This window comes from Orbicella franksi, chromosome 5 (assembly GCF_964199315.1).
Source record: "Orbicella franksi chromosome 5, jaOrbFran1.1, whole genome shotgun sequence".
In the NCBI taxonomy this organism is placed as follows: Eukaryota; Metazoa; Cnidaria; class Anthozoa; order Scleractinia; family Merulinidae; genus Orbicella; species Orbicella franksi.
In genome coordinates this window covers 11313650-11340338 of record NC_138149.1, presented here as the reverse complement: position 1 = coordinate 11340338, position 26689 = coordinate 11313650, and the positions used below count along the sequence as shown (strand labels likewise).

The 26689-nt window shown below is 38.8% G+C and overlaps 2 protein-coding genes, 1 long non-coding RNA gene and 1 pseudogene across 3 annotated transcripts in view; 3 read left to right on the top strand and 1 right to left on the bottom strand.

The window, feature by feature from the left end:
- LOC145488740 (uncharacterized) overlaps nt 1-26689 on the bottom strand; it is a 144037-nt gene that overhangs the window by 55396 nt on the left and 61952 nt on the right. The gene's annotated exons all lie outside the window — the stretch shown is intronic.
- On the top strand, nt 3025-4571 carry LOC145488728 (melanocortin receptor 4-like). Its single transcript, XM_081467652.1, has one exon. It carries the CDS (start codon nt 3470-3472, stop codon nt 4403-4405), a length of 936 nt encoding a protein of 311 aa, XP_081323778.1. The 5' UTR covers nt 3025-3469; the 3' UTR covers nt 4406-4571.
- On the top strand, nt 6416-7513 carry LOC145488729 (melanocyte-stimulating hormone receptor-like; annotated as a pseudogene).
- The window catches only part of LOC145488723 (putative gamma-butyrobetaine dioxygenase), a 156854-nt gene continuing 142530 nt past the window's right edge, over nt 12366-26689 (top strand). The window contains exon 1 of the mRNA XM_081467646.1: nt 12366-14045. The gene's annotated coding sequence lies outside the window, so the exon portion shown is untranslated. The remainder of the gene's footprint in view (nt 14046-26689) is intronic.

Genomic DNA, 26689 nt, shown 5'->3' with positions numbered 1-26689 from the left:
AACAAAGAAAACTCTTTCCTGACTACCTTGAAAATGTTAACATGTGTGCATTGTTTTCGATTGTTTAACAATCGACTTAGATATATTTGGTTTGGGCAAAAATTAAACCCAACTCAAGCCGGATGGCAAATCTAAAATGACTGATAACTGCTGGATAAAGAAAGTTATCGTCATGTGACGTCAGAAGTGTCGCACAATGGGAGGGGGATATATGGAGTAATCTCCTACGCACACGCTCTCAGGACTCGTTACGCAATCTTCCAGTCAAGATTGCAATGTCATCGTGTTCTTAAACGAGCTACGTCACGGTTTGCACATCTTGAAAAGTTGTTTAATCCTTGTTCCTTTATGGCTCAAAATTATTTCTTTGATATTAATTTTTTCTATCTTACTAAACTATCATTTTCAGGTTTCCTTCAATTTGAAGTTTTTTTTTGTACGTTGCCAAAATGACCCAAAATGCCGCTGCGTTTCACTATGAATTACACAACACGCGAACTTAGAAGTTCGAATCTTTTTTTTTACCCTCAGGCTGTGTTGTGTTTTGGCTGTGAGTTTGTGCCAGAATTATACTCATTAATACATTATTTTTTGCTAGAGAGACGCATAGGCGTCCTGTGTCCATTTCGTCTCTTCTCGTTAGACATCATTCTGCGCGCAGGATTTGGTCTGGACGCTCAAGTCCAAACCGACCCGGACCCAAAAATGGTGGTGAAGGCGCTCACAGTTTTAGAAACGCCAGTGATGTCCGTGCAATGTCAGTGTTCCCATTCTATAAACAAGCGAAAGAATTTTTCGACCTGGGTCTTTCTCAACATTCTCTGTATTTTATGGCCCATGCGCAAAGCATTTTGGAGAAGAGGAAAATCTCGTCGACCGGTCGCAGAGATCTTTTTCAGCTCATGAAGGCACGCAGAAATTGACCGACGAAGCCGGATCGTCACCCTGTCGGTTTTATTTTTTATCGCCTGCTCGGAAACAGACGAAACGACCATGGTACTCTTTGCGTTCTACCTCGCACATTACCCAGGCGTACAAGAGAAACTACTTCGTGGCCTATATTTCCGCAACTTTTGGCCAGCTTACAACTCACTTACTTACAAACTAACAGTTATACGAAAAAGTCTTTTGATCTTCAAAAGTGAAATGCGACAAAATTATTGAAAAAATTCCGATTCGTCTTCAAGCCCTCTGCTGGCCCGGCTTGTTAATCTTATTTAGATCAGCCCCAGTAGTATGGCTGCTCTTGTTCTTCTTGTTGTTACTGCTACTATTGTCATCGTAGTTTAAAAATATATATATATAGATTAGCTCTGTATCACCGCTAGAACGTCATCAGACATGTAATCTACCATAACTGAAGTATATATGCATTTCTCCAAAGTAAAGGGTATAAAATCTGCAAACATGGCTTTCCTGTATTCTATTTCGACAATAACAGGGCTTTTTTGTTAAAGAGGCAATGTTATGAATTAGTATGTACGGGCAATTCGGTCGAAACTTGAAAAGTTCACGCGGAAAATTGAATTAGGCAAAATAAAATATATAAAAATGTTTATTTTGCAGTTGTTTTGGGCAAGTTTAGTGACCGCCCATCAGCCTTGGATATCGTGCTTCCACGCAGTGATCACCTAGTCTTGGCCAGTTGAGGTACTCAGTGCATCTTGACCACCTTATCATAATTATCTTAGGAATCTGTATTCACCTAGTTTTTAACTGGCGTCGCCTTGAACGTAGAATGTTTCATGCAGCACTTCCACTTTGATAACATAACACTGCCACTCTTTTTCAGTTGATACCCACAAGAATGGCATTCGACAAAATGCCCAATCATTGGTGTGCAAGTTGCAGTCAGGTTACCATAGCAACGATGTAAGATTTAAGGGTTTATAACTCACAAACGACTCCGGTGACTCCCATTTTCAATACCAAATTGAAATCAGCATGCTAAGATTCAACTGATTGCAATGTTTAAAAGCTAATTGCTAGAGCAGATTTCGCGCTTCCTTAGAGTTGCAAAAATTTGAGGTGGCTCTGAAACCTCTACTTTAAAAAGTTGTATTTTAAGCCACTACTAAGTAAACGAAAAATATATATGACTCGTCTTTTTTTAGTTTTAAGCCCGTAAAGTTAATGTTTTGCTGGGCGCTGCGTGCAAACTTCTAATAGTGCTTTTGGTTCACTTTGCCGCAGGCTATGCTCTGTGAACACTCTAATTAAGAATGGTCTCATAAGTAGAGTTATGAAGTTCACCATGGTTGCCAAACTCCGCACACGTAAGTGGGAGGAATATTCTCACTTACGTTCCATCTTGACACTGATATTTGCATATATATTTTCCTACCAAAGACAAAATAAGAGACACGTGAAAATGACACCACTTAATGCCGAGTTAATGTGTCACGAATGAAAAAAAAATTTCTCTATCTCTATTGAAAAAAAATGAAAACTTACGAGGTTTCAGTTCCATTGTGCGGCGTAATACGTGAAATAACGATCAAGAAATGCGTCGATTTTAAATTCGAAAATCTTTTCAAACTGAACACATCTTTTTTCTTCGATGATCTAATGGTGAAACGTTTAGTTGGCGTAAGAACACATTCAATATTTACACATTCACATCTTCAAGCCGTCAATTTAAATTCTCCAAAACAGGCTGTTCAAACATGCATCGAAATCAGTTTAATTTGGAAATGACGTGTCTCAGTGATACCGCAAATTGGGTTTCTGTGAAAAAGAAAAGACAAACGGTAAAATTTTGTTTCAGCATTGGTTGAAAGGTTTACTAATTGGAGTCAAAACGGCGACATCAAATGCTATGTAATAGGAAGTCTACAAAAAATGATTACTTTTAATATTTTTTTACTGACGACTAACTTTCCAGCTCCGCTCTATAAGCTTGAATGGGATTATTTTCAAGAAACTAACCTTTCGAATATTCATAGATAAAAATTTCTTAAATTTTCTCTTACTAACATTGTAGAGACTATGAATCAGTCAGATTTCCGGAGATGAAGATTTTGGGATAATTATGGTAGTTAGCCACTTAAATATTACACGGGTATAAAACAAGACAACGCAAGGAGAAGATCGAGCATGTCAGGGGAGGAAACTGCAATGGAAAACTTAATTCACTTGAGCAGGAGCAGATAATGAAGGAGACGAAAAAAGTGAAGATAACAACTGATAAATTGTCTACCACTATTTTCAAAAAAAAATATGATCTCCCAGGAAAAGAAGTGTTAAATAATAAATTTGAAAAAAATAGTCAAACCAACGTGATCAATATATGATAAACACCTTATCTATGCAACAACTTATTAATGACTCGGTCATTGGCAGGTGGTTAATGGGTATGACGAAAATGGAATAGATTACTGGTAAAATTTACTTTCCCCGCCAATTGAAGATCTTAGCTAATAGCCTGAACTAAACTCACTTACGACGACAATTTGGAATCATCCGAATCATGGTTGTTCAGCTCTGCAATCTTAAATTGAAGGAATATATAACACTTGCACATTTTAACGCAACATTAATGTTAGTCTCTAGTGTTTTAAATTTAACATTTTCTGTCGGGGCAACTCTTGGAAATCTCCTTGTTATTCGAGCACTGTGGAAAGCATCATCCATATCCGCTACTTTGAAGAGCTTGTTTCTGAGCCTAGCTGTTTCTGATCTTGCTGTAGCACTGATTCCGCAGTTGGTCCTTGGTGCGAACATCGCGGTGATTTTACGGATGGTAGCGAGTGGAAACTACAACTTTGACATCTTCTGTCCCACATTTTTGACTATTTATCTTTTCTTTATATTATTTCTAGTTACAGCATCGTACTTAACCGTGACTACAATTGCTGTTGATAGATTCCTCGCCATCTCTCTCCATTTGCGGTATCAAGAACTCGTCACTTCAAAGCGTGTTAACATTACCCTAACGTGTTTGTGGCTAACAAGTGCCATCGCTGCCTCTATATTCCTTTCAATTCCTGAACCGCATAATCTCACGGTGGTTGCGGTCATCGAATTTTATGGACTTTTCGTGACAACCGTGGTATATGTTCACATCTACAGAGTTGTCAGACATCATCAGAATCAAATACTAACCCAGTGTCAGCTGTACAATGATCAAGCAATGGAGGTGTTCAGAGCCAAGAAATCAGCGATGAACTCAATGTTTGTTTATGTTCTTTTCATTGCTTGTTATGTTCCAAACTCGTGTACTACAATCTTGCTGATAACTGACAAATCTAAATTGTCCTTTATGGTGGCTAATCACGTGTCAGTCTTTTTCATTCTGCTCAATTCGTCGTTAAATCCTCTTCTTTACTGCTGGCGATATCGCGAAATTCGACAAAACGTGAAAAGAGCTGTAAAGAAAATACTTTGTATCACCGATTCTGGTTGATTTAGCGTATCACTGACAAATGTGGCTGTTAACCAATGAATTGACAAAATGTTGTCAATTATTGAAGGCCATAATTTGACATAGCATTTATTCAGCTTCCACAGAGAGTGCATTAGTGAATCCGAAGGACCATGGAGTGGTGTCTTTGGGTGTCACGTTCGGGGACAGCGTCTGTTGTGGCTGTGAAGGCTGATCCAACTTGGAGCTTGGCCTTAGCTTCTGCTTGTATTATTGTATTATGTAATATAGCGCTACGTTAATGCGCCTGCTGTGATAATTCTTTGTTTAAATCACTCTTATCATATAAAGAGGCCTGTATCCTAGTATATTTCACTCTTGTATGTTTTTATCTTTTGTGTGAGCCCATGAGGCAATTTGAAAGAGGCATATCAGTCTGCGATACTAGTTCTAAGGATCATGGCTAGTCTCGGAGAGGGCTCCATGTGCTCCTCCTATATGTATCTCAAGAGGTATTAATTCAATAGTAACCAGACTTACATTGCACGTAAAACATCAAAACTTACTTACTTTAGTGTTAATCGCGTGTCAACGGTGACGTCATATTACACCTAAATGACACATTTTAAAAGGTTCGCCATCTTGGATTAACTGCAGGACGCCGATACAACTTGGTCGTTAAGTCTTTCTATTGACGTTCTTAAAGGAGCTCAGTCACGGTATTTTGAGTTATTTTGGCCACATACAAAATTACCTTTAAATGGTAGAAAACCTGAAAATAACAGTTTAATAAGATAGAAAAACACCAAAGACATGATGATAAACCATAAAGGAACAAGGATGGCTAAGGATGGAGAAGATTGATACGCATTACAAACGACGAATTTGAAAAATTGAGGCTAAACTTTTCTATATGCGTTAACCGTGACTGAGCCCCTTTAATAACTCAACGGATTTTTTATGGTTTTGTTTTGCGTGAGATTGTATAGGAAATCGGCCTGTTTGACAAACAATGAGGCATTAATTGTACGCGTGAACAGATCAGGTACAATTAATCCCTAATTGTTTCAAGAAAAAAGACCAATTTCGTTTTCAAAATAATACGGCAAGCGTCAGTTGATCCGATTCCACCAATCAGAAGCTAGTATTTACGGAAGAGGTATTATTAGTATGATTTTACGACTTAAGGGGCAAATCAAATAGCCTAACAAGATAAAACGAAACTATATCCAAAGCATGCATTTGTATGAATATCTAAAAGAAAACAACCAGGACAAGTTTGAGATTTAGCACTTTTTGTATTGTGCAGCTTCGCTGACTTGGCCAACGATCAAAAGATGTCGACGAGGGATTACAATGCCAAGGGTACCCACTGCATTGTCAGATATCGGGAAATTAGAACTGTGAAACGGCCTTTTCCCGCCCAGCGTACGATATATGGTAGGGCAGACGCATCTATAAATTCTGGCTCAGCGGAGCTGCTCTTTTTAGTAACCAGGCTTCCAACGGTTGTATTTGCCTTTCGCCATCTTGATTTCACAATTCTCTGCGATTCTGTTGTGTTTTGATCATTTCTCAACGGGTTTTTTCCGACATTTTCGGTCATCGCGTGACCGGAAAGGCTTTAATTTTTCAAGTTGCGAAAACTGTGACGTAGCTCCTTTAAGACGTATCTACCTGTCAACTCAGATCTAACATATCTAACGCGCGTTCGAAGAATAATTGTTTGATAAACCATCTACCCTGATTTTGCTTGTTGAGCCATTTCAGACCATTTGATATCAACAGGGAAATAAACTGAATAATTTTGCCGATAATGAGGACGAACATTTAATTTACATACAAGATTAAGTGGGTCCCTATTAATCGAACAGCTGATGTATGGCAATAGCTTTTCACGATAGAAACAGTCGCAAACAGCTGCTTAATGAATCTGACGAAAAAAGAATACATTAATAAATCGTGTTCAATCTCCCCACTACTGGAAGATTTTGGCAATTGGCCTAAAACGCGCATTTGTCGCCAAGACTTGAATTCACGATCGTCTGAGTCATGGTTTCCAAGCTTTGTACTCAAACGTTGGAGGGATATAAATCAGTCGTTCATTTTCACAGAACATCTATGCTGGTTCTCTCCGTATTAAACTTGATATTTTCCATCGTGGCAACCCTTGGAAATCTCCTCGTTATTCTTGCGTTGCGGAAGGCCTCATCCATATCCACAACTTTAAAGAACTTATTCCTGAGCCTGGCTGTTTCTGATCTAGCGGTGGCATTGATTCCCCAGCTGATGCTTGGAGTCAACCTTGCGGTGATGCTACACATGGAAGCGAGTGAAAAGCGTAACATTGACGCCTTCTGTCCGGAGATTCTGATTACCTATCGTTTCTTCGTGCTTTTTCTAGCTTCTGCGTCCTTCTTGACCGTGACTGCAATTGCCATTGATAGATTTCTCGCCATCTCTCTTCATTTGCGGTATCAAGAACTCGTCACGTCAAAGCGTGTTATCATAGCCCTGATGTTTTTGTGGCTAACAAGTGCCATCGCGGCCTCTGTTTTTATTTCAATGCCGGAAAATAATCTCATGGTAATTGCAGTTATCGAATTTTACGGGCTTCTCGTGACAACGACGATATATATTCACATTTACAGAGTTGTCAGATATCATTAGAATCAAATACTAACCCAGTGTCAGCTGTACAATGATCAAGCAATGTTGGTACTCCGAGAAAAAAAGTCTGCCGTTAATGCAATGTTTGTTTATATCGTTTTCATTGCTTGTTATGTTCCAAATTCATGCTGCACGATTTTGCTGCTAACCGACGGATCTAGATTGTCCTTTTTGCTGGCTAATCACGTGTCAGTCTTCTTGATTCTGCTCAATTCCTCGTTAAACCCGCTTATTTACTGCTGGCGATATCGCGAGCTTCGACATAACGTGAAAACAACAGTAAAGAAATTACTTCGTATCACGGAAGCTTCATGATTATATATCGCATAGAAAGCTTATATTTTATGGTACCGCTACGGAATAATTCCTTAGAAAATACCACTGTGTGATCAACGTTGTTTGGAACTGTATTTAGTTTCTGTTTACTAGTTTGAAGCTATAATCTATTTTCCACTCACATTTATGCAAATATCATTTAACACTGCACGTAAGAAATTTAAACTTGCCCTTGCAAACAGAATGCAAAAGTTATATACTATAGCACGAGGTTCATCCATCCGCTGCGAAAACTTGTAAAAGTATTTGTAACATCAATAACTAAAACGAAAATCCTTTATCATCGAAAAAATATTTTAAGTTTTTGGTCACGCCATGTTTGTACCTGATAAACGACACATCTGTACCTGACAGAAGTCAGGGGGCTTTTAAGGACTTCTTTTTTTTTTTTTCAAACAAAGAAAACTCTTTCCTGACTACCTTGAAAATGTTAACATTTGTGCACTGTTTTCGATTGTTTAACAATCAACTTAGTTATATTTGGTTTGGTCAAAAATTAAACCCAACTCAAGCCGGATGGTAGATCTAAAATGACTGATAAATACTGGATAAAGAAAGTTATTGTCATGTGACGTCAGAAGTATCGCACAATGGGAGGGGGATATATGGAGTAGTCTCCTACTCAGACGCTCTCAGGGCTCGTTACGCAATCTTTCAGTCAAGATTGCAATGTCATCGTGTTCTTAAAGGAGCTACGTCACGGTTTGCACATCTTGAAGAGTTTTTTGATCCTTGTTCGATTCCTTTATGGCTCAAAATTATTTCTTTGATATTAATTTTTTCCATCTTACTAAACTATCATTTTAAGGTTTCCTTCAATTTAAAGTTATTTTTGTACGTTGCCAAAATGACCCAAAATACCGTTGCGTTTCACTATGAATTACACAACACGCGAACTTAGAAGTTCGAGTCCTTGTCTTTTTCACCCTCAGGCTGGGTTGTGTTTTGGTTGTGAGATTCTGCAAGAAAGCTCAAGAATGATAGACTCATAAATGCATTATTCTTTGCTAGAGAGACGCATAGACGTCCTGTGAGCATTTGGTCTCTTCTAGTTAGACATCATTCTGGCGCAGGATTTGGCTTGGACGCCAAAGTCCGAACCGACCCGAACCCAGAAATGGTGGAGAAGGCGCTCACAGTTTTAGAAACGCCGGTGTACGTCCGCGCAATGTCAATGTTCCCATTCTATAAACAACTGAAAGAATTTTTCGACCTGGGTCTTTCTCAACATTCTCTGTATTTTATGGTCCTGGCGCAAAGCATTTTGGAGAAGAGGAAAATCTCGTCGAGCGGTCGCAGAGATCTTTTTCAGCTCATGGAGGGACGCAGAAATTGACTGACGAAGCCGGATCGTCACCCAGTCGGTTTTATTTTTGATCGCCTGCTGGTAAACAAACGGAACGACTATGGCATTCTTTGCGTTCTACAGTCGCACATCACTCACACGTACAAGAGAAACTTCTTCGTAAGATTGACCACGCCACCAGGTCACGTGGCGATGCTCCAAATGGCGAATTCGTCCAGAGTCTTCAGTACCTGGACCATGATGTGTCGGAGGGCCTGCGTCACAGCTCAGTTGACTTTGGCGATGTTCTGGTACTGCATGGAGATGTATGTTATCAACATAGTGGAATTCCCTGAAGGTGTCAGTGTCAACATACCAGCGCATGCTATTCATCGGGATCCTGAATCTTGACCCGAGGTAATGAGTCAGAAAATCGTCTTGCTCTTGTTCTTGCTCTCGCTCTATGATCTATTGCTCTAAGAAAATCTTACTCTAGCTTGCTCTTGTTCACAGTTTGTTCTCGCTCTAACTTTTGCTCTTAAAACTCTCGATCTAGATCTTGTTCAGTTTTGCTCTTTCTCTTGACCTTGCTCAACACCCGCAACGAAAAAAGGAAACCCTTAAATGGTGCGATATTGCATATATAGTCAGACCTCTCAGTTAAGCAGCCACCCCTCCTCACAGGCAGCTGAGACGTACTGTTTGTGGAATGGCTTTATAAACAACTGAGCCAAAATATTTATGTAATAGTTAAAAATAATTTTATTTTTGGCCTTATATATATATCTGTCCGTTTCTTTGTCCTGGTTAATATCTGGTTCGTTTCGCTACGTTTCTCAGCTAGTTCGCTTGCCATGATGGCCGCGTAGAGCCGTTATCTTAGAGTTACATCAACGGTCCAAATGATGTTTAAAAATCGAAATCAGACTTTGGAAAGCATAGCCTGTACACCTTTAGTTGACTGTCTTCTTGTTTGTCCTGGCTGGTTTAAAAATATAGTTTCCGTATCGTTAAATCGCCTTGCTTTAATTCATTGTCTGGTTATCACTCATAGCTCAATTATCAAATCATCTACAGCGATAAGAGCCGATGCTTCCAGTTATATACGGATGTTACGTTTATTTAAATTGCTGACGGTCCGCTGACGATATTTTTAACATTTTTCTTTACCATAGCCGGAGAAGTTCGACCCAGATCGTTTTCTTCCAGAAGAGATCGAGAAGCGCCCATCGTTTTCCTACGTGCCCTTTGGACTGGGTCCAAAGCAGTTTATCGGCATAAGAATGGCCTTCTTAGAGCTTAAGATTGGGCTGATCAAAATTCTGCAACGATTTAAGGCCGATACATACGAAGGGTTTTATTCTAGGAGCGTGCTCCAGGGTCAATTTGCACGACTAGTCCACACTGGGGAGCATAGTGCGGGAGCTTGCTCCATATTATGGTACACACGAGGGAGCGTTTTCAAGTTTGTTCAATTATCCCCCGGGATCTTGCTCCCAAATATTTAACCGGTTTAATGTTGTGGAGCACTTTGCAGGGTGGAAATTTTCTTCCCGAGAATGAAATACGCCCATGAAATGGTTGGTACACACGGAGGAGCTTTGCTCCCGGAGCGTGCCCCTGGAGCAAAACCCAGGAGCCGTGTCTCTTCCTGGCTCCTCTTTTCAACTCGCCCTCTACATTACTCCTTCTCCTGCTATGCAGCTAACGTTTGTAGGAGCACTGTATGGCTCTCTCGTGTTTTGTAATCGGCCATTTTACAATTATGTGCTTAGTTATCCGGCCTATGATTGCAAGCGACGCTGGATGTGGCCTTGCTTTGATACAGACCATGCAAACTATTGTAGTTAACATAAGAACAACTTGATTTGCACGACAAAGGCAGTGAGGTCTTTATCAAAACAAGGTCACCTACAGCCTCGCTGCTATCAAAGGCCAGGTCACTGTACAGACAACTGTACAATGCTCTATTATTGTCGTTATGTCTTGTTCTATGGAAAACACGTAAAAGAAAAAAATACCTTAATTAGCAATGGAAAATGAAGGATGAGAAAGTGAATCTCCCATATAGTCCTTATTTCTAAGGCAATCCCTCTCAAGCTACGTGGTATCCGCGCTTTGCGTGTATATAATTTCCTCGAGAATGAACCGCTGGGTTGTCCACGCGAGAGATAATCGCTTCATAGGGTTGGCTTCTTTTAGAACCTGTCGGGATTTGCAAAACCGGGATTGAGCTAAAACGAACGTGAGTATCTTGGGGGTAACGCATACACGGGAGATAAACTCGCTTACGCTCCATACTTTCTTGGAATTAGTTATCGAGAATTTAAAGAGTTAGACTCTTGCTTTCTGGTAATTCAAGCATTGGTACTCAGGGGTGGACCATTATTTTTTTATGACGGGTGTGGGCATGATTTTTATTTCTCATCTTTAAGGTTGCGCAATACTTTTTTTCGGTGGGCAATATAGTTTGTGTAAGAATTTTCCCTAACATCAAACAACAGGACCTGGATAGCAGACAGCACTTGCTTGATTTTTTCCCCATGGCTCCCTATGCACGGTTTGCTGGGCAGGAATTTTACGAAATTGCCTTTGCTGAGAACATTGTAACTGTCAACTGAATGTTGAAGTTTTTTTAAAAGCTGAGATCTGCTATTTCGTCTCTTTTCTCATGTTTCGCGTGTTATTCCATGCCTCCAGTCGCTCAATAAATAATTGATGCGCAACAACCTCTGTTATTTTGTACCTGAGCAAGCGAAGGACATCATCGTTCCTAAACAAAAGTTCCATATGTTGTTTGTAGTAGTCAATGCGCTTAGCTACACCTAGCTAGCTCATGGGGATACCGCTTAAACTGAAAGAAACAAATATATCAACTAAAAATAATATTCTTAAAATACCAACTGGCGGGAGACAGACCAGTTGGCTATTTACAAGCATGACCGGGAAGATGAACTAGGGTCTAACGAGAAACAACTCCAGCTAAGTAGTCAGAGCGGGACTTGAACCCGCGACCTCCGGATTTCAAGTCCAGCGCCCCAAAGAATTCGTTGAATTCGAAATTTAAAGAGAAAGGCACGACCCTTTTGAAGAACTGTAGACTGCCAGCAGTCTCTCTTTTGCTCGAAATTAAATCCCGTGGAGAAAAACCCAAAGAAGAACGCAACGTAGGACCCATAGGTGAGCGGTCGTGAGTGTGCTAGCCTGTTTTTGCGTTCTTCCCCACGCATTTCCTAGCAAAAGAGAGCCTGCTTGTAGTCTAGAAGAATTAAGAAGAATTGTTCTGGTACATGACTTCTTTACCCTCAATGGGAATGTTATGCTTTGCCCTCAGTTCGTCAAAATCTTATCGCATTTACTCATTGTTACTTTTTTTGTAAGAGGGCCGTATTATATTTCGTTAAAGCGATGGCTTATCATTCTTTCGTTAAAGAAATAGAGAAAATCTGGCACAGAAATACCCTCAGTTGATGCAAGTATGAATAAAAAAGCTAAGCTGACTATAATATCATGATAACTTTTGTACATTCGTATTAGGGATAGAAATAGCCACATAACGTTTTGAAGTGTCTAACAGTCTACTACTACTTCACCAGGGTTCAGTGTTGGATGATTGCAAGTCTCTCTCTCACCATCATCCCTTCCGTCTTACTGAATTAGGATGTAATTAGTCTGTGTCAGTTTACCGCAATCCTTTTACCCTCCCCCCCTCCCCTAAAGCACTTTGTCGAGTTGTAAAAATTTCATTAAAAACATTCATTGTATGCCTGTCTCTAAAATCGCGACCTAGCAATGTTTTACTACCCGTTCATCAAATTAAATAAGTGTACACGAACAACCTACACTGTCTACACTCTAGTCCTTTTCCCTTGTCCATAGAATTAATAATTTGTTTAGAAAATATTCACTTTATGTAACCCAAAGAGGAAAACAATATACAGGGAATTTGTCAAAAAGCTTCTGACTCTCCTTTACTCTAGTTCTCTATTAGTTTCTACGGGACTTCAACTCAGTGCTCTCTGAATACCACTTTACATAGGCTCCCTTTTCTTGGACTAAAAAACAGTAATAAATTTATAGCGCTAATGATCACACGAGACTGCGTTTGTCACGGCTAAGTAAAACCCTTTCGAAAACAAGGCGAGTCCGCACTCCTCTCCAGATCAAAGGAACGAAGACCTGACGCAAGAAAACGCGATCGAGTGCAGATTTAGCCTAGAGGTTGCCCCGAGGTTGCCTTTTCAACTCTCTTTTAGCAGCCAGTCAGAGCATGAGAACTCTGTGGTTTGAGTGCTTCCTAGAGGAAGGCAGCCTAATTATTTTGATTTGCGAGCTGTTCGCTTAGCAGGGGAAAAGCATCTTGTCAATAACTCTCTGAGGTAAGATATGGTTTATAAGGATAAGAATAAGAAGAATCTGCAAAATGGTGTCTATCGGCTTGCATGCGGCGTCCGATATGCTTGATCAATTCTTCAATTCAAAATATTTTCGTACCAGTCCTTTACGAAGGTAAACTGAAGAGGAGTGATTTTAGAACATCCGGCTATAGCATAGAGTGTAGGGGCAAGTTTGAGGAAGTGTTTCTGAAGAGGCAGTGGCATGTCAGGTAAAACTTAAGCAGCTAAGCCCGGGAGCCAAATCAGTGAACCTTGAGGGTGGTCGATCATGCGATCAGAGGACGGAGACTAAATTTCCGAGCAATCGACCGTACACTAAAGAAAAAAAAAAACGGAAAGATTTAATATAAAAATATGATATATTCAAACAAAAACTGAGATTTAAGCTTATATCGGAAAAGATCTGTATAGTTCAATTGTGATACGTACCAAAGCCCGAGAGAAAAGGGGGCAAGAGGCGGGAGAAGAAAGGGTGGGAAGCGGTAGTTTTAAGAGGGCGGGAATCGGGAGCGAAATGCAAAATACTAATTTTTGTCATTTATTAAGCGTTAAAATACTTTCAAAAACAAGAACCTAAAATGTTATTTGAGTCTTGGCGTATTTTGAGTTTTCTGGGCCGACAAGCAAACGAAAATTCGCTCTTGGGCTAAAAACGACTGAGGCTTACATCCTGTAAAATGGGAAACCCTTTTACGGTGGCTACGTCATAGGTCATGAAATTTTGAGTAAGAGGAGCACCAGGCGGAAAACAAAGGGGAAAGAAAGTAAAAGGACACGCCTTAGACTTGCGCTGCTAAATCAGTAAATGACTAGGATGTGTTTTGAGTCTCCTTATTTACAGCGGCTTGGAAGGGGAGGGGGAGGGGCGGAGGAGGAATAGGGAAGCAAGAGAGAGACTGGGGTCAAGTTTCGACTCCATTTTTAGCCGCTGGTTGGGAAACGAACTCTGTGCGCATAGAACAGAATAACATTGTTTTGACTGTTGCCTGCTGAGGTAAGTAGATAGAAATAAGAATAATAAGCAATTCAAGTTGTCTTCGATGGAAGAATCTGAGTCTTTTGGGTTCCGTACGGCGTCCGACGTGCTTGATCAAGTCTTCTAATTATTGCATTCGGGTTTCGACAAATCACTGTCCGCCGGTCAACTGACCCCCTACTGACCCCCACTGACCCCCCTACTGAACCCGCTACTGACCCCCTATAAAATCAATGGGAAAAGGAAAATTAAAAAAGCCCAGAACTATCAATGGGACCGATTCAAGTTCATCAGTAAATTTAGCTCACCTGAAACTTCCAAGATGGCAGACGCGTTGTAGATTTCCGACCCCCTTGTTCTCCTTTGACTGTTAAGTGGAGGTTTTATTGACGGAACATCGAGCACAGAGTAAGCTTGAAAATCATCAAATATTGTTTTCGTACGCATTGGGAAATGAAGCAAAGAGAAACGCCGACAAATGAGCAGGTAAGCAATTTTTGCATAAATTGAACGAGTAGAGTAGAGTAACGTCAAGATATATTTCGTTTTGCCTTTGGTTGTGAATATGTCATTATCAAGGAGAAGTTACATTGCTTGTGGAATCGACTTTGGTGATGTTTACATGCCGTGCATAAAGAGCTTTATTATCTGTTATTATCTGTTCTTGATAACTCAATAAGTGTATGGGACATTTGTTATTGGCCTATATGCACCTCATGATTCCTTCTGATGCATGCTCTTGTAAGGTTATGTTGCCCTCCGATGTGAATGCTAGTAAGCTATAATGCAATGTGCCATATTCAGCAGAGAAATTTCTCTTACGCTAGTGTAAGTATTCTGAAGTTACTCAAGTGTCTACAGTTGTACCTACATGCAAGTTACAATATGTTGTTATACACACCTGTACATGGACATTGCACCCACTTGTACTGATAGTAAGTTAAATGTTGTGGAATTTTCTTTCATAAAAAAAAAAAATAAGATACTTAATAAAGAGGTATACATGTACCTCAAACTGTCATGAAAACTCCATAGGACTTGAAAAAAGGGAAGAGTAACTTGCCCAGGCAGGAAAATCTACTTGTCTTGGACGACACAGTATAGTCAATCGATTATTTGATAACAATCAATAGAAATTAGTCAGTGATATCAGAAATCAATGAAAGGATTCGTCATGAGTAATCGATTGTGATCAAATTTTCAATAAGCATAATCGATCTTGCTGATACCAGCTTATCTTTTGAACAACATTTAATAAGAAAGAAATGAACAAAAGATATAAAGTGAAATATGGAATCATGAATACAATTGCATAAAAACATAACATTGTATCTTGTAAGCAGAATATTTTGCTGGCATACATGTATCAGGGACTATGTTTTCGGGGTGTTTGGTAGTGCCTTTGAAATCTACATAAAAAAACGTTACAATCAAACAGTGTGTTGAGGGACAGTTTTTCTACAGTGTATGTGAACTAACAAAGAGAGACCAACTTTCAACTGATTCTCTAACGACTGATAAATCTGGTGAAATCAAATCGATAACTTGAAACTTCTCTAGCATGTGAGCATGAATTTCTTTCAATTAATTGATAACACTGATAACACTTACATTAATTTCAATTTATCGATTTATATCAATTTATGGATCAATTTCAATCGATTGCCTTACCGTGGGATGATCAGACAACACTCTAGAGCCCTGTTACAGCTGTACATTTTATTTGTACGAAATTGGGCTCTTACCAAATACATGTAGGTTTCATGTGCCATGCATCTGTTCAGTAGTAGCAGGGCAGGAAAAAAAAAATTGTGAGTCACTTGGCCAGTGGGCCAGTCAATTTCAGTTTTCACTTGCCCCCACTTAAATATTAGTTGCCATTGTGGTGGCCAGTAAGGAAATCAGAGGACAAATGCGAACGAAGTATGCTCGGATTCCTAACTAATTCTTGCTTTCAACCTAAGAGTTCACTAATCTTTAGCATCAAATAGCATCAGATAGTATCAAAATGTGGAAAAAACAAAAACTATTCACATAAGCCATTACCAGAGTGTGTCACAGAATCTGTGAATTTTTTCAGCCGAGTGTGTCACTGATGTTCTTACCACATTTTGATGTCTTTTGTGATCTATTACTGAACAGATGCATGGCAGCATGGAATCTGTCTGCTTTGTAATACATAACAAAGAAACAAAAACAAATGTTTATGACATCATCTGTATCTTTGTCCACCAATAGAGCATAAGTGCATGTAGGAAACAATCAAACTGTGCCTGCAAATAACTTGACTTATTATTTAAACATTGTTTGATGGGAGTTTGATTTATTGTGCATGAATATTACAGTGTAGAAGATAGTGAACATTGAATATTTACTGTCACAGATTTTGAGTTTAGTTCTTCTATATCCTCTGACATTCAGTGCCTTCCAATCAGAGATGCAAAGTTTTTGTCACACAGCAGCTACAGATGTAGATGTAAGATCTGTTTGATTGATGAATATTCAGGACTCAAAAAAAATGGCTGGTCAACGGGCAATGTCTGGCCAGAATAGTGATTTGACGGGCCAAAAACTTCACTTGCCGGTCATGTTGACCAGTCATGTCATGTTGAGACAGTCATGTTGTTCATTCTTGAATAAACAATCAAATCCCCAACTGTAAATCTGAGAATTTTAATCTCTTTTTTATTGTGACCTCTTACGAAAACATACACCAATGCATATCTGTTCGAACAGCTAAAGACCATTCGCTTGCTGTTTGTCATGCGTTCAAGATCGATGGGAATGCCATCCGAACGACTGGGGTTTAATCCGTTCAGAAAGATATTAAGCCAATTTTTAAACGGTCTAGCAATGACTGGAACAAACAAATTATATTTGTGGGTTTAATGAGGCTAACATTACATGTACTTGATTTTCTCATAAATATCTTGACCGGTCAGAAACAAGACATGACCGAGCTAAAATTACTTTGGCCGGTCAACATGACCGGTTACAGTCCAATTTCAAAGGTCATAGTATAAATTGGAATGATAAGAAACAAAATACTAGCTCCAGTGTAAAATTCGCTGATTGACATCATACGCAGAATTTGCTGATTCATACACAAAAATAACTTATCGTATTTAACGAAATGTTTTATGTTACTTGTACGATGAAGTAAAATTGAGAGTGGTCAATACATGCATACTCCTTGGCATTGATGCTTGATCAGGAAAAAAGGAGCAAATGAGAAGCCTACAGTAGTTATGACTCTATAAGGGGCTCAAGGCCCATTTCTTGAAGGCCACGGAAACTTCTCGGCCCGCAAAGCCATCTTTAATTGATCTGTGTCTAAAAACTAAGAGCTGTATATGCCTGAAACTTCTTGTGTGAAGGGAACCTCTGTTCATATCGAGAATAAGCGAATAAAACAACTCTGTAAGCATAAGATTTCAGATTTTGCTATGGCTTTCCGGGTGTGAAAACTTTTTGGGACCTTCGAGAAATGGGCCCCTGGTGCAGTACAGTCTAACATGGTGACCCTCAACACTTTGATATGCTCTGGCAGCTTTATGGCATAAATTCAACCACTTTAAACATTATTTTTAATACTTTGACGTATCAGCTACCTGTGTTAGTGAATTAGCATTAAATTTAAATATCTAAGATTGCTAGGTTCATACTTATTGTTCAATACAGCAGCTATAAGATTTCATCATAAAAAGCAAAGGCTGTGTTTACATACATGTAGTACCAGAACAATAATTTATTAACTTATGTTGTGTTATGGGAACTATGGTACTAGATAGGCCTTTCAATTTCAACAGGCCCCTGTGAATTGGTTTTTTTTTCTTTTTTTACAGCACAGTTTTTTTTATTACAAAAAAAACAAGTAAAATTTTGGATCGTCATCAGTCTGAATATTTTTTACAGTGAGTGTTTTGTCAGGGATCTAAAATGTTTGTACTGTTTGGATTCCGTACATTTTTGGAAAAAGAAAGAAACTGTGACTTTGTAAACATAGCCTAAAAGATGTCAGAAGTCTTGCTTTATGTTATGCAATGTAGTATTCCTTAGGCATCAATGTTTGTATGATAAGTTTAATATGTCAATCTCTATCTTGTGGTAAATGTTTTTGCGTCCTATTTTCTGTTATTTCAAAAAACAATTCACTCTGTGAAAAAAGTTGATCAATACTTCACACTGACATTGCATTAATTTTCATAATAAGGTAAAGGTAAAGTCTGCATACGAGCCACGTGGCCCAACAGGCTGGAGCTTATCCCGCTTTCTGTAGCAGGAAGCGACTAGGACTATTTCTACTCCTCCTGGATGAGATGCCAGTCCATTGTAGGGCTACCCCACCATTAAATTCGCTGGTACCCATTTATACACCTGGGTGGAGAGGTACTGAGAGTAAAGTGTGTTTCCCAAAAACACAACAGAATGTACCCGCCTAAGGCTTGAACCCGGACCGCTCAATCAGGAGTTGAGCGCACTACATGTAACTACGAGGCCATCGTGCCTCCCACATTTTTCATAATAATTATTAGGGCTAATTTAATCCAGCATTAATTACTTAGTAAGAAAAAAGTTTATTCATTCATTTTATGACGAAGGTATCATCATTATGTTACATTTGACTTTGTGAATTTAGTATATATTTAAGACAGTTATCCATTTGCAAACAATTTTAATTTAGTAATACACCTAAATTGCAAAATTTTTACTAGCTGTAGCTGACAACAGTATAGTTCTTAATCATTTTATTTTTTATGAATTAAACAGAGCTGAATATGACATAGTTTCGCACAATCTTGAAAAGGTCTTGAATTTTAGTAGTCTTCTTGAAGAGTGCTTGAACTCGGTTAAAGGAGCTCAGTCATGGTATTTTGAAATATTTTGGCCAGGCACAAAGTTACATTTAATTCGTCTTGTTGTGGATAGAAAGAAAAGAAAACATGTTTTATTTGTTGCAATATACACATTGTAAACCTTATTCATAGCATATAAAAACCATTTGAATTTTATGGAGTTTGTACTGATTGCAATAAATTTCTGATTCTGTATAAATTTCCATATTTTCTGCTATTATAATTGAGATCAACAAATTTGATTTCAATAAAACTACATGCCATGCATTTTTCTTCAAGTTATTATTTACAAGTTATTTATCGTACAGGATTTCTGCCTCCCTTTTTCGATTTCCAGGTTGTTTCCAGGCTCCCTTTATCAATTTACAGGTTATCTACAGGCTCCCTTTGTCAATTTCCATGTTATTTCCAGGCTCCCTTTTTCGATTTACATGTTATCTACAGGCTCCCTTTTTCAATTTCCAGGTTATTTACAGGCTCCCTTTTTCAATTTACAGGTTATTTACAGGCTCTCTTTTTCGATTTACATGTTATTTACAGGCTCCCTTTTTTGATTTCCATGTTATTTACAGGCTCTCTTTTTCGATTTATATGTTATTTAGAGGCTCCCATTTTCGATTTACATGTTATTTACAGGCTCCCTTTTCCGATTTACATGTTATTTACAGGCTCTCTTTTTCGATTCCCATGTTATTTGCAAGCTCCCTTTTTCGATTTACATGTTATTTACAGGCTCCATTTTTCGATTCACATGTTCTTTATAGGCTCCCTTTTTTGATTTCCATGTTATTTACAGGCTCCCTTTTTCGATTTACACGTTATTAACAGGTTTCCTTTTTCGATTTACATGTTATTTACAGGCTCCCTTTTTTGATTTACACGTTGTTTACAGGCTCCTGTTTTCATTTTCAATGTTATTTACAGCCTGCCTTTTTTTATTTACATGTTGTTTACAGTGGCAACCTCCCTGTATTAAATTTACATGTTATTTACGGGTTTCCAGGTTGAATCACAAGAAATTTACAGGCTATTTACAGTATTTGCAGGAACAGTTTACATGTTATTTACATGATCTTTGCCCTTTGTTTTGAAAAATTTACAGTGTTTTCTCCATCATTTACATGTTTTTTACATGGAACCTCTAAAACATGTAAAAGGGGAAAAATCATGTAAATTATTCCTTACAGTCTCTTTTTGATTATTTACATGTTAATTACATGTTATTTACATACTCTGTAAATTTCCAGCTTTTCCAGTGACTTGTGGAAAACTATCGATTTGCGCAGTGTTTGGGTTGGACATTCTCGCCCAAATCAACTTTCTTTTCTCTCGTAAGTTCTCGCGCGTTTAGAGATGCGCCACACTGGCGTTTTAGGCGCGGGAATCCCAACCAATGCTTACCTAACTTTTTAAAGATACTAATTTTAGCCCTCCACCAAATCTACACACGTGTATGTCACTTGTGGAAGTCTATCGATTTGGACGGTGCTTGGGTGAGAGATTCTCACCCATATCAACTTTATTTTCTCTCGTTAGTTCTCGCGCGTTTAGAGATGCGCCAAACTCACGTCTCAGGTGCAGGGTTTCCAACCAATGCTTACTTAACTTTTTAAAGATGCTACTTTTAGCCCTCCTTTAAATGTACACACGTGTATTTCACTTGTGGAAGTCTATCGATTTGGACAGTGCTTAGGTGAGATTTTCTCGCCCCTATCAACTTTCTTTTCTCTTGTTAGTTCTCACGCATTTTGAGATGCGCCGCACTCGGGTTTTAGGTACAGGGATCCCAAGCAATGCTTACCTAACTTTTTAAAGATACCACTCTAAGGCACAAGACCCGTTGTTAAAACCGATAAACGATTTCCTAAGGTTGAAAAAAGCGGTATAGGCGGCCTAGGGGGCGTATTTACAGAGTATTCACTAATGGGCGGGTGTTTTGACACATGAATAAGAAAAGTCCAGTTCAGCTATCGCGTCTTATCTCGCGTCTTCTTAACAGGCACTGAGGGTCATCGAATGGTAAAGCATGTTGCAGGCGTTCAGTTGGTAGTAGCCTACGAACAGGCTCACCTCTAGAGGAGCTACGTCACGACTTGTGCATCTTGAAAAGTGTGGCCTAGATGTTTCAAGTCCGTTGATTGTAATCCGTGGATATCACCTCCATCATTAAGCATACTTGTTCCTTTATGCATTATTAATGTATCCTTGGTGCTTTTCTATCTTAGTAAACTGCTTTTTTCAGGTTTGCTTCAATTTTAAGCTAATTTTCCCCGTGGCTAATCTCTCAGTTAGTACGCGCGTAAATTTAGCGGGCCGTATTCTCCTGTATGGCCCGCTAAAATTTAAAGTTGTTTTTGTTGCCAAACTGTTCCAGGATTTATCGCCAAGTTTTTTTTAACTTTTTTTGAAAAAAGTTCAAAAGTTTCTTTTACTCTAAATTGTTTATTAAAGCGTGCTAACGACTTAAAATCGATTTGAAATTGGCTCGTTTTGCTTTTGACGTCCGTCTGAAATTTGAAGCCGTTCCGTGTGAATAGAAATTGTTCACGAACGCGCATCAGGCACACAGTAGAGATATAATAAATATCTTACTAACCTCTTCCTCTCGGTCCATACTGTAAGTTACGCATCCTCGTTTTTTCCCCTTCGATTAATGGCCCGCGCGCTTCGCGCCCGGGCCATAAATCGATGGGGAAAAAAACTCGGTCCCTAACTTACAGTACGGACCTCAAACTCGGTTAGTAAGAGGTATATACCGTGACTGAGCTCCTTTAAGTCACACGCACAGCACACGCGCAAAAAGCGAAGAGGGAGTCAGCGAACTAAGCGATCTGTCGAGGAGGAGTCTGGTACAGAAGCGCCACTTGAACATGTCCTGTTAACGTTAATTGTTATTGTGGGCTTGAATTTAAAGGAAAATAGAAATGAGTAAATAAGTCGTGTTTTTCGATGAATCCTTTTTCCAACGCAAGGATATAAACGATACGCTTTTTACTATAGAATCTTATTTCTGGTTATCCATCCCGCGTCCGGCGGTCTGCTGTATGCAACCGCGTCCAATCTGGTTCAAACCTAATTTGCACAATTTTCAGCACTAAGTTTTCATATGATAAAATTCTTATCGACTGAGATATGTCTGACCCGAAGAGAAAATATCTGGCTCTCGATCCATACATCCTGACCTCGAACCAAATATTTTCCGTCCGGCCCTCTAACTGAGTCAATAAGTACCCATTTTTTTCGGCTGTTTACTCACGTGGTGTCCGAATTATGAACTCAAATAGTTCCTATTGAAACTGATTAAACCAACACGATATGTTTGCTATCCAGCTTCAGTCAGAATAAAACAGGTAATTCCGGCAGGAGACAAGCATAAATAACACGCCATATTATACAGTCAGTTACGTTGTAGAGTTTGTTTTTTGTGCTATTGACACAGGAGCCAATTTAGCTGGATGATAAATCTCTTCACTAACCGCAGAAAGATACAACCAAAGAACAATTACACTTGTAATTGCGCACAAACAGTAATCAGTGGCGGATCTAGGGAAGGGGCCCGGGGGGAGCCCTTATTTTGGGTGACAAAAGGAATAAATAACAGAAGGAATAAAAGCCGGCAGGGCAAGCATAACAAAACCGCCCCCCCCCCCCCCCACCCCTTTAGCTCAAGGCCTGGATCCGCCACTGGTAATTGTGTACAAATAGTCAAAAGATAATTTTACCATGTTGGAAGACTGTACACCTTTGCGGAAAGCCACGACTTATTACAATTTCCGTCCACACTACGCCGGAAGAATTTGAATGAGAACGGAGGTTTCACTCTGAAAACGTATCAAATGCTTTCCGTCCGCAATACACCGGAGGAATTTAAAAACGCAACAATCACCAGTCATTATGGATTCATGTTTGAGGAAACCTCAGGTAGAGAAATCACACGATTATCGTAACTCCATCGTTGTCGAAAACCTTCCTTCTCAAAATGTTTTTCGTCCACACGGAAACGAAAAGCCGTCGTTTTGGAATTCCTCTGCCGGTATGGAGAACGTTTACGGAAAGCTCCATTTTCGTGACGGATTAGATGGTAGAGCTAACCGTAAATCATGCTGCAACATCAGATCAATGATTACCTCAATTTTTTTTTTTTTTCATCTCATGGGCATGTACTTTTTTTAATAATCGACGGATTAATCGGCTCATATATTATTTATTTATTTTATTCGTTTGTTTCTTGATTGATTGACTTTCAATGATTGATTGATTCGATTGATTCAGTGAATGAGTGAGTAGAATTTATTGGCATTTCATCCTACTCCATGATGAGACACACAAACTGACTCCTATGTTCAATAAGGTATTCAAAACGGATAAAAGAGATTTCTCAACATGCGTGTGGCCTACTAACCTCAAGATTAAATGAATCAGGGATATAAATAAGCCGTTTGTACCCATACTTAACCTCAAAAACGTCTTTGCGTTAGTCCATGACCTAACTGTGGAAACAGATTCCTCGCGCTCATTCCAGACGGTTTTCAAGCACGAACGATTGTAGTTTTCAAAAATTCCTTTTTTCAAACTCATCGTGATTGACAACGTTGTTTCATTCACTACCCTGTACGAGTAGATGGCTATGCTTTTAAAGATTACAGTGTCGTTTTTGGTTTGTTCAACTCTCATTTGTTATGGCAAGGATCAATCATTTGATCAATCTCTTGAGCAAATTGGTAAGTTGTCCCCATAATGTTTTCTGCTGGTATTTGAGGATATTTGTAGGTCTCAACATGGAGTCCATTCCTCGACTGTAGTAGAAGCCCAGTTGTTATTTGACAGCTTGTTAATAATGTACTAGTCTACATGTACATGCGAGTTATCCGGACGCGGGGGGGGGGGGGGGAGGAGTTAGAGGATACTCACAGCTCACAGCAAGCCTGGATGGGGTGATACCGAGGAGGACACAATTTAAGCCAATAAATACCTAATTTTTGAACTACAAAGCTCTGTTGTAATCATGTTACGTTAGAGTTGCAACGCGTAGAAACGTACAATAGTTCGAAGGCTTGTTCGAAGCAAGGACCATCCCCACCCTCCTCCCCCTTCCCCCACCACCCCATCTACGATGCCGCTTTCCTGACTTGCTTGTCATTATGAGATCTCGCTATATTCTTTTTTATAAAGTTGAAAATTCTTCAGCATTTTCCTAATTATGAAGTTAATACCTAAATATAAAAGAATGCCGACAGTCAAAATCTGAATTTCGATTTTTAAACAATATCTCCATTACTACAAAGCCCGGGATTAAATCCTTCTTGTTACCTAGGCCGGAGATTGTTTTGATAGCTTGCTTTAGTAACAACTACCTAATAAGACTAACTCGATTGAAGAGGAAATAATTAAAGGATTAAGAAAAGAATGAATAACGGATTTTAAATGAATAGTACAAATTATGCAAACAAAACATACCTCAGATATGGGTTACATTCGTTTGACTTTGAGTATCTCAATGAACAGCGTACTATTTGTACAAAACAGTGTAGTTTATGCAGTCGACGCTGGTCATCTTCACTGTTTTCTTTGCTCTTAAAATGGAATGCTGTGTAAGTCAATTTAGCTTGCCCACTGTTCGTTATCGTAAAAGTAATTTCTCTGAAAGCAGTTCTTATAGATATAAGAGATATAAACAGAAATCCTAATTGATGTAATGACAAAATGATTCCACTGCGATATCAAAGGAAATCATGACCTTTCACTTTTAAGTTAATCCCACTAATTTTAAAATAGAATGCAGTGACCCCACGTTTTACTTACACATTTTGCAACGTTAATCTGTAAGCTTCCGAGAAACATGCAGTTGATTAAACAAGTTAATAACAAGCTAATAAGAAACAACAAGAAACACATAACAAAGAAATGGAAAACACAACATTAATAAAAGAGAGTTAAAAAATCCAAGGGCTTCCTTTTGAATTCAAAGGGCAATTAATCTGGTCTATTCTGTACAAAGTTCGAATTAAACTTAAAGCCCACCTTTGAGCTAATACAGAGCATTTACCTTCTTCATGCACTTGGTTTGTCAAAACCGCTCAAAAGCGCGCAATATTAGCAGAGATTTATAAAAGCACACTACAATTTAAACTATATAATATGTCTTTCATGTCCACATTCGTTAGTTTCCGTCTCAAATTAGAGGTCAGCCTGAATACCGACTCATGTCTTGTACTCTTGGAATTTTTTTTCTCATTTATTTATGTAACTTTGCGAGGTGACGTAAACTAGAGAAACACAACCATATAAATATATTTATTGACCAGAGATTGCTGATATAAAATTGTGGTCTCATGAATTCCCTCTCAGTTCCGTATGATGTAGATATGTCATATGGCAAAGCAATTGCTCAATAATTTCCAAACAATCAACTTCTAGGACTCGTCATCATTAAACATCCCTATCAAAAGAGGACTGCAGCGGAAAGAAAGGTTGTTGTTGGTGGTGTTTTTGTTGTTTTAAGATGATGACACGTCGATCAAAATTGCTTTCAACTGAATTCCACTGAAGTAAAATCAAAAATTCGTTGCTGGCTTGTGCTCAAAGATGAGTCCTTGGGGACAGGCTCCTTCCTCCCGTTTGGATATTTTAGAGACTTAAATCAGGGTAATAACGTACAAACATAAATTTGGTGACACGTGATGAATTTTCTTGTGCCGGTAGTGATCGAGGAATATTGGGACGCCCTAGAAGAGCAGGACAACGAAGATGCAGGAGGTATATATATATATATATATATATATATATATATATATATATAAAAGAGTTATTGAGCAAAATTAACTGCATTACCTAAATTAGTTTTCTGAAACATTTCTGAACGTATTGCCTTTCATAAGGTGACTGCGGCCGCAGCACGGGCGGCCGTCAAAATCGAGCTTTCCTACCGACACGACACGAGTCTTTCTCTTCGCAGCTGACAAGAATAAAGACAATACTAAAGTTGCTTTGGCCTCTTCTTATACTTAACTCGATAATTCTGGGTTTAATTAGATTACCTGGCGACATTCCATTCTATAAGCAATTTGACGTACGCGGGCAACCCATATTTGGTGCCATATTATTCGATTTGTGACACAAAATGTTTCATGTTTTCCACTTTTTCTAATCTGATATGATGTTTGGAATTATAAACCCTTTTCGTGAATACTCAATGCCGTCTCCAGTGGCAAAAGTTGCCCGACTTTAATACCTTTTCTGTAAAACATACGTTGAAGTCGGGACAATACAGTTTTTCCCGCCTGCTGAATCCTGATTGGTCAATTCAAAGTTTAGTCGCACCAGCCGTATACAAGGTGACCGTGATAATTCAACAGCTAGACAGAGCGTTTTTTGGTCTGCTAGGACTGCGGAGAGCCTTTTGAGGCCCTCAAACTGTAACTGTCAGAGCATTAAGCTTTAACAATGAAACTTGGAGATTTATAGCACGTCCAAAAATATTTCCTTCCAGCTCCACATGGAAAGAGATGTTAAATAACGTAGAAATGACCAGCTTCTTCCCTTTTATGATTTTCATGAAACGTTATAAAACCGCTAAAAATGGCTCAAGGTAGTCGAAGAAAGTAAGGAAAGCTACAAATAAATAAGAAAAGTAACAATAAGGAAGTTTTTTTTTTTTAAAGAGAGCAAAAGTCAAAATTTACGGAACATGTTGTCAAAATGTGGTTGCCATGGTAATGTCAAGATCCTTGACCAAAGACGTGTCATACCAAACTGTTCCTAGACAAATTTTACCAAAATTCGTCAAATTTGGAGTTCGTAACCTTA

Excerpts from the sequence above, each read along its gene's own strand:
- LOC145488728 (XM_081467652.1), top strand. The coding sequence starts at position 3,470 with ATGGTTGTTCAGCTCTGCAATCTTAAATTGAAGGAATATATAACACTT.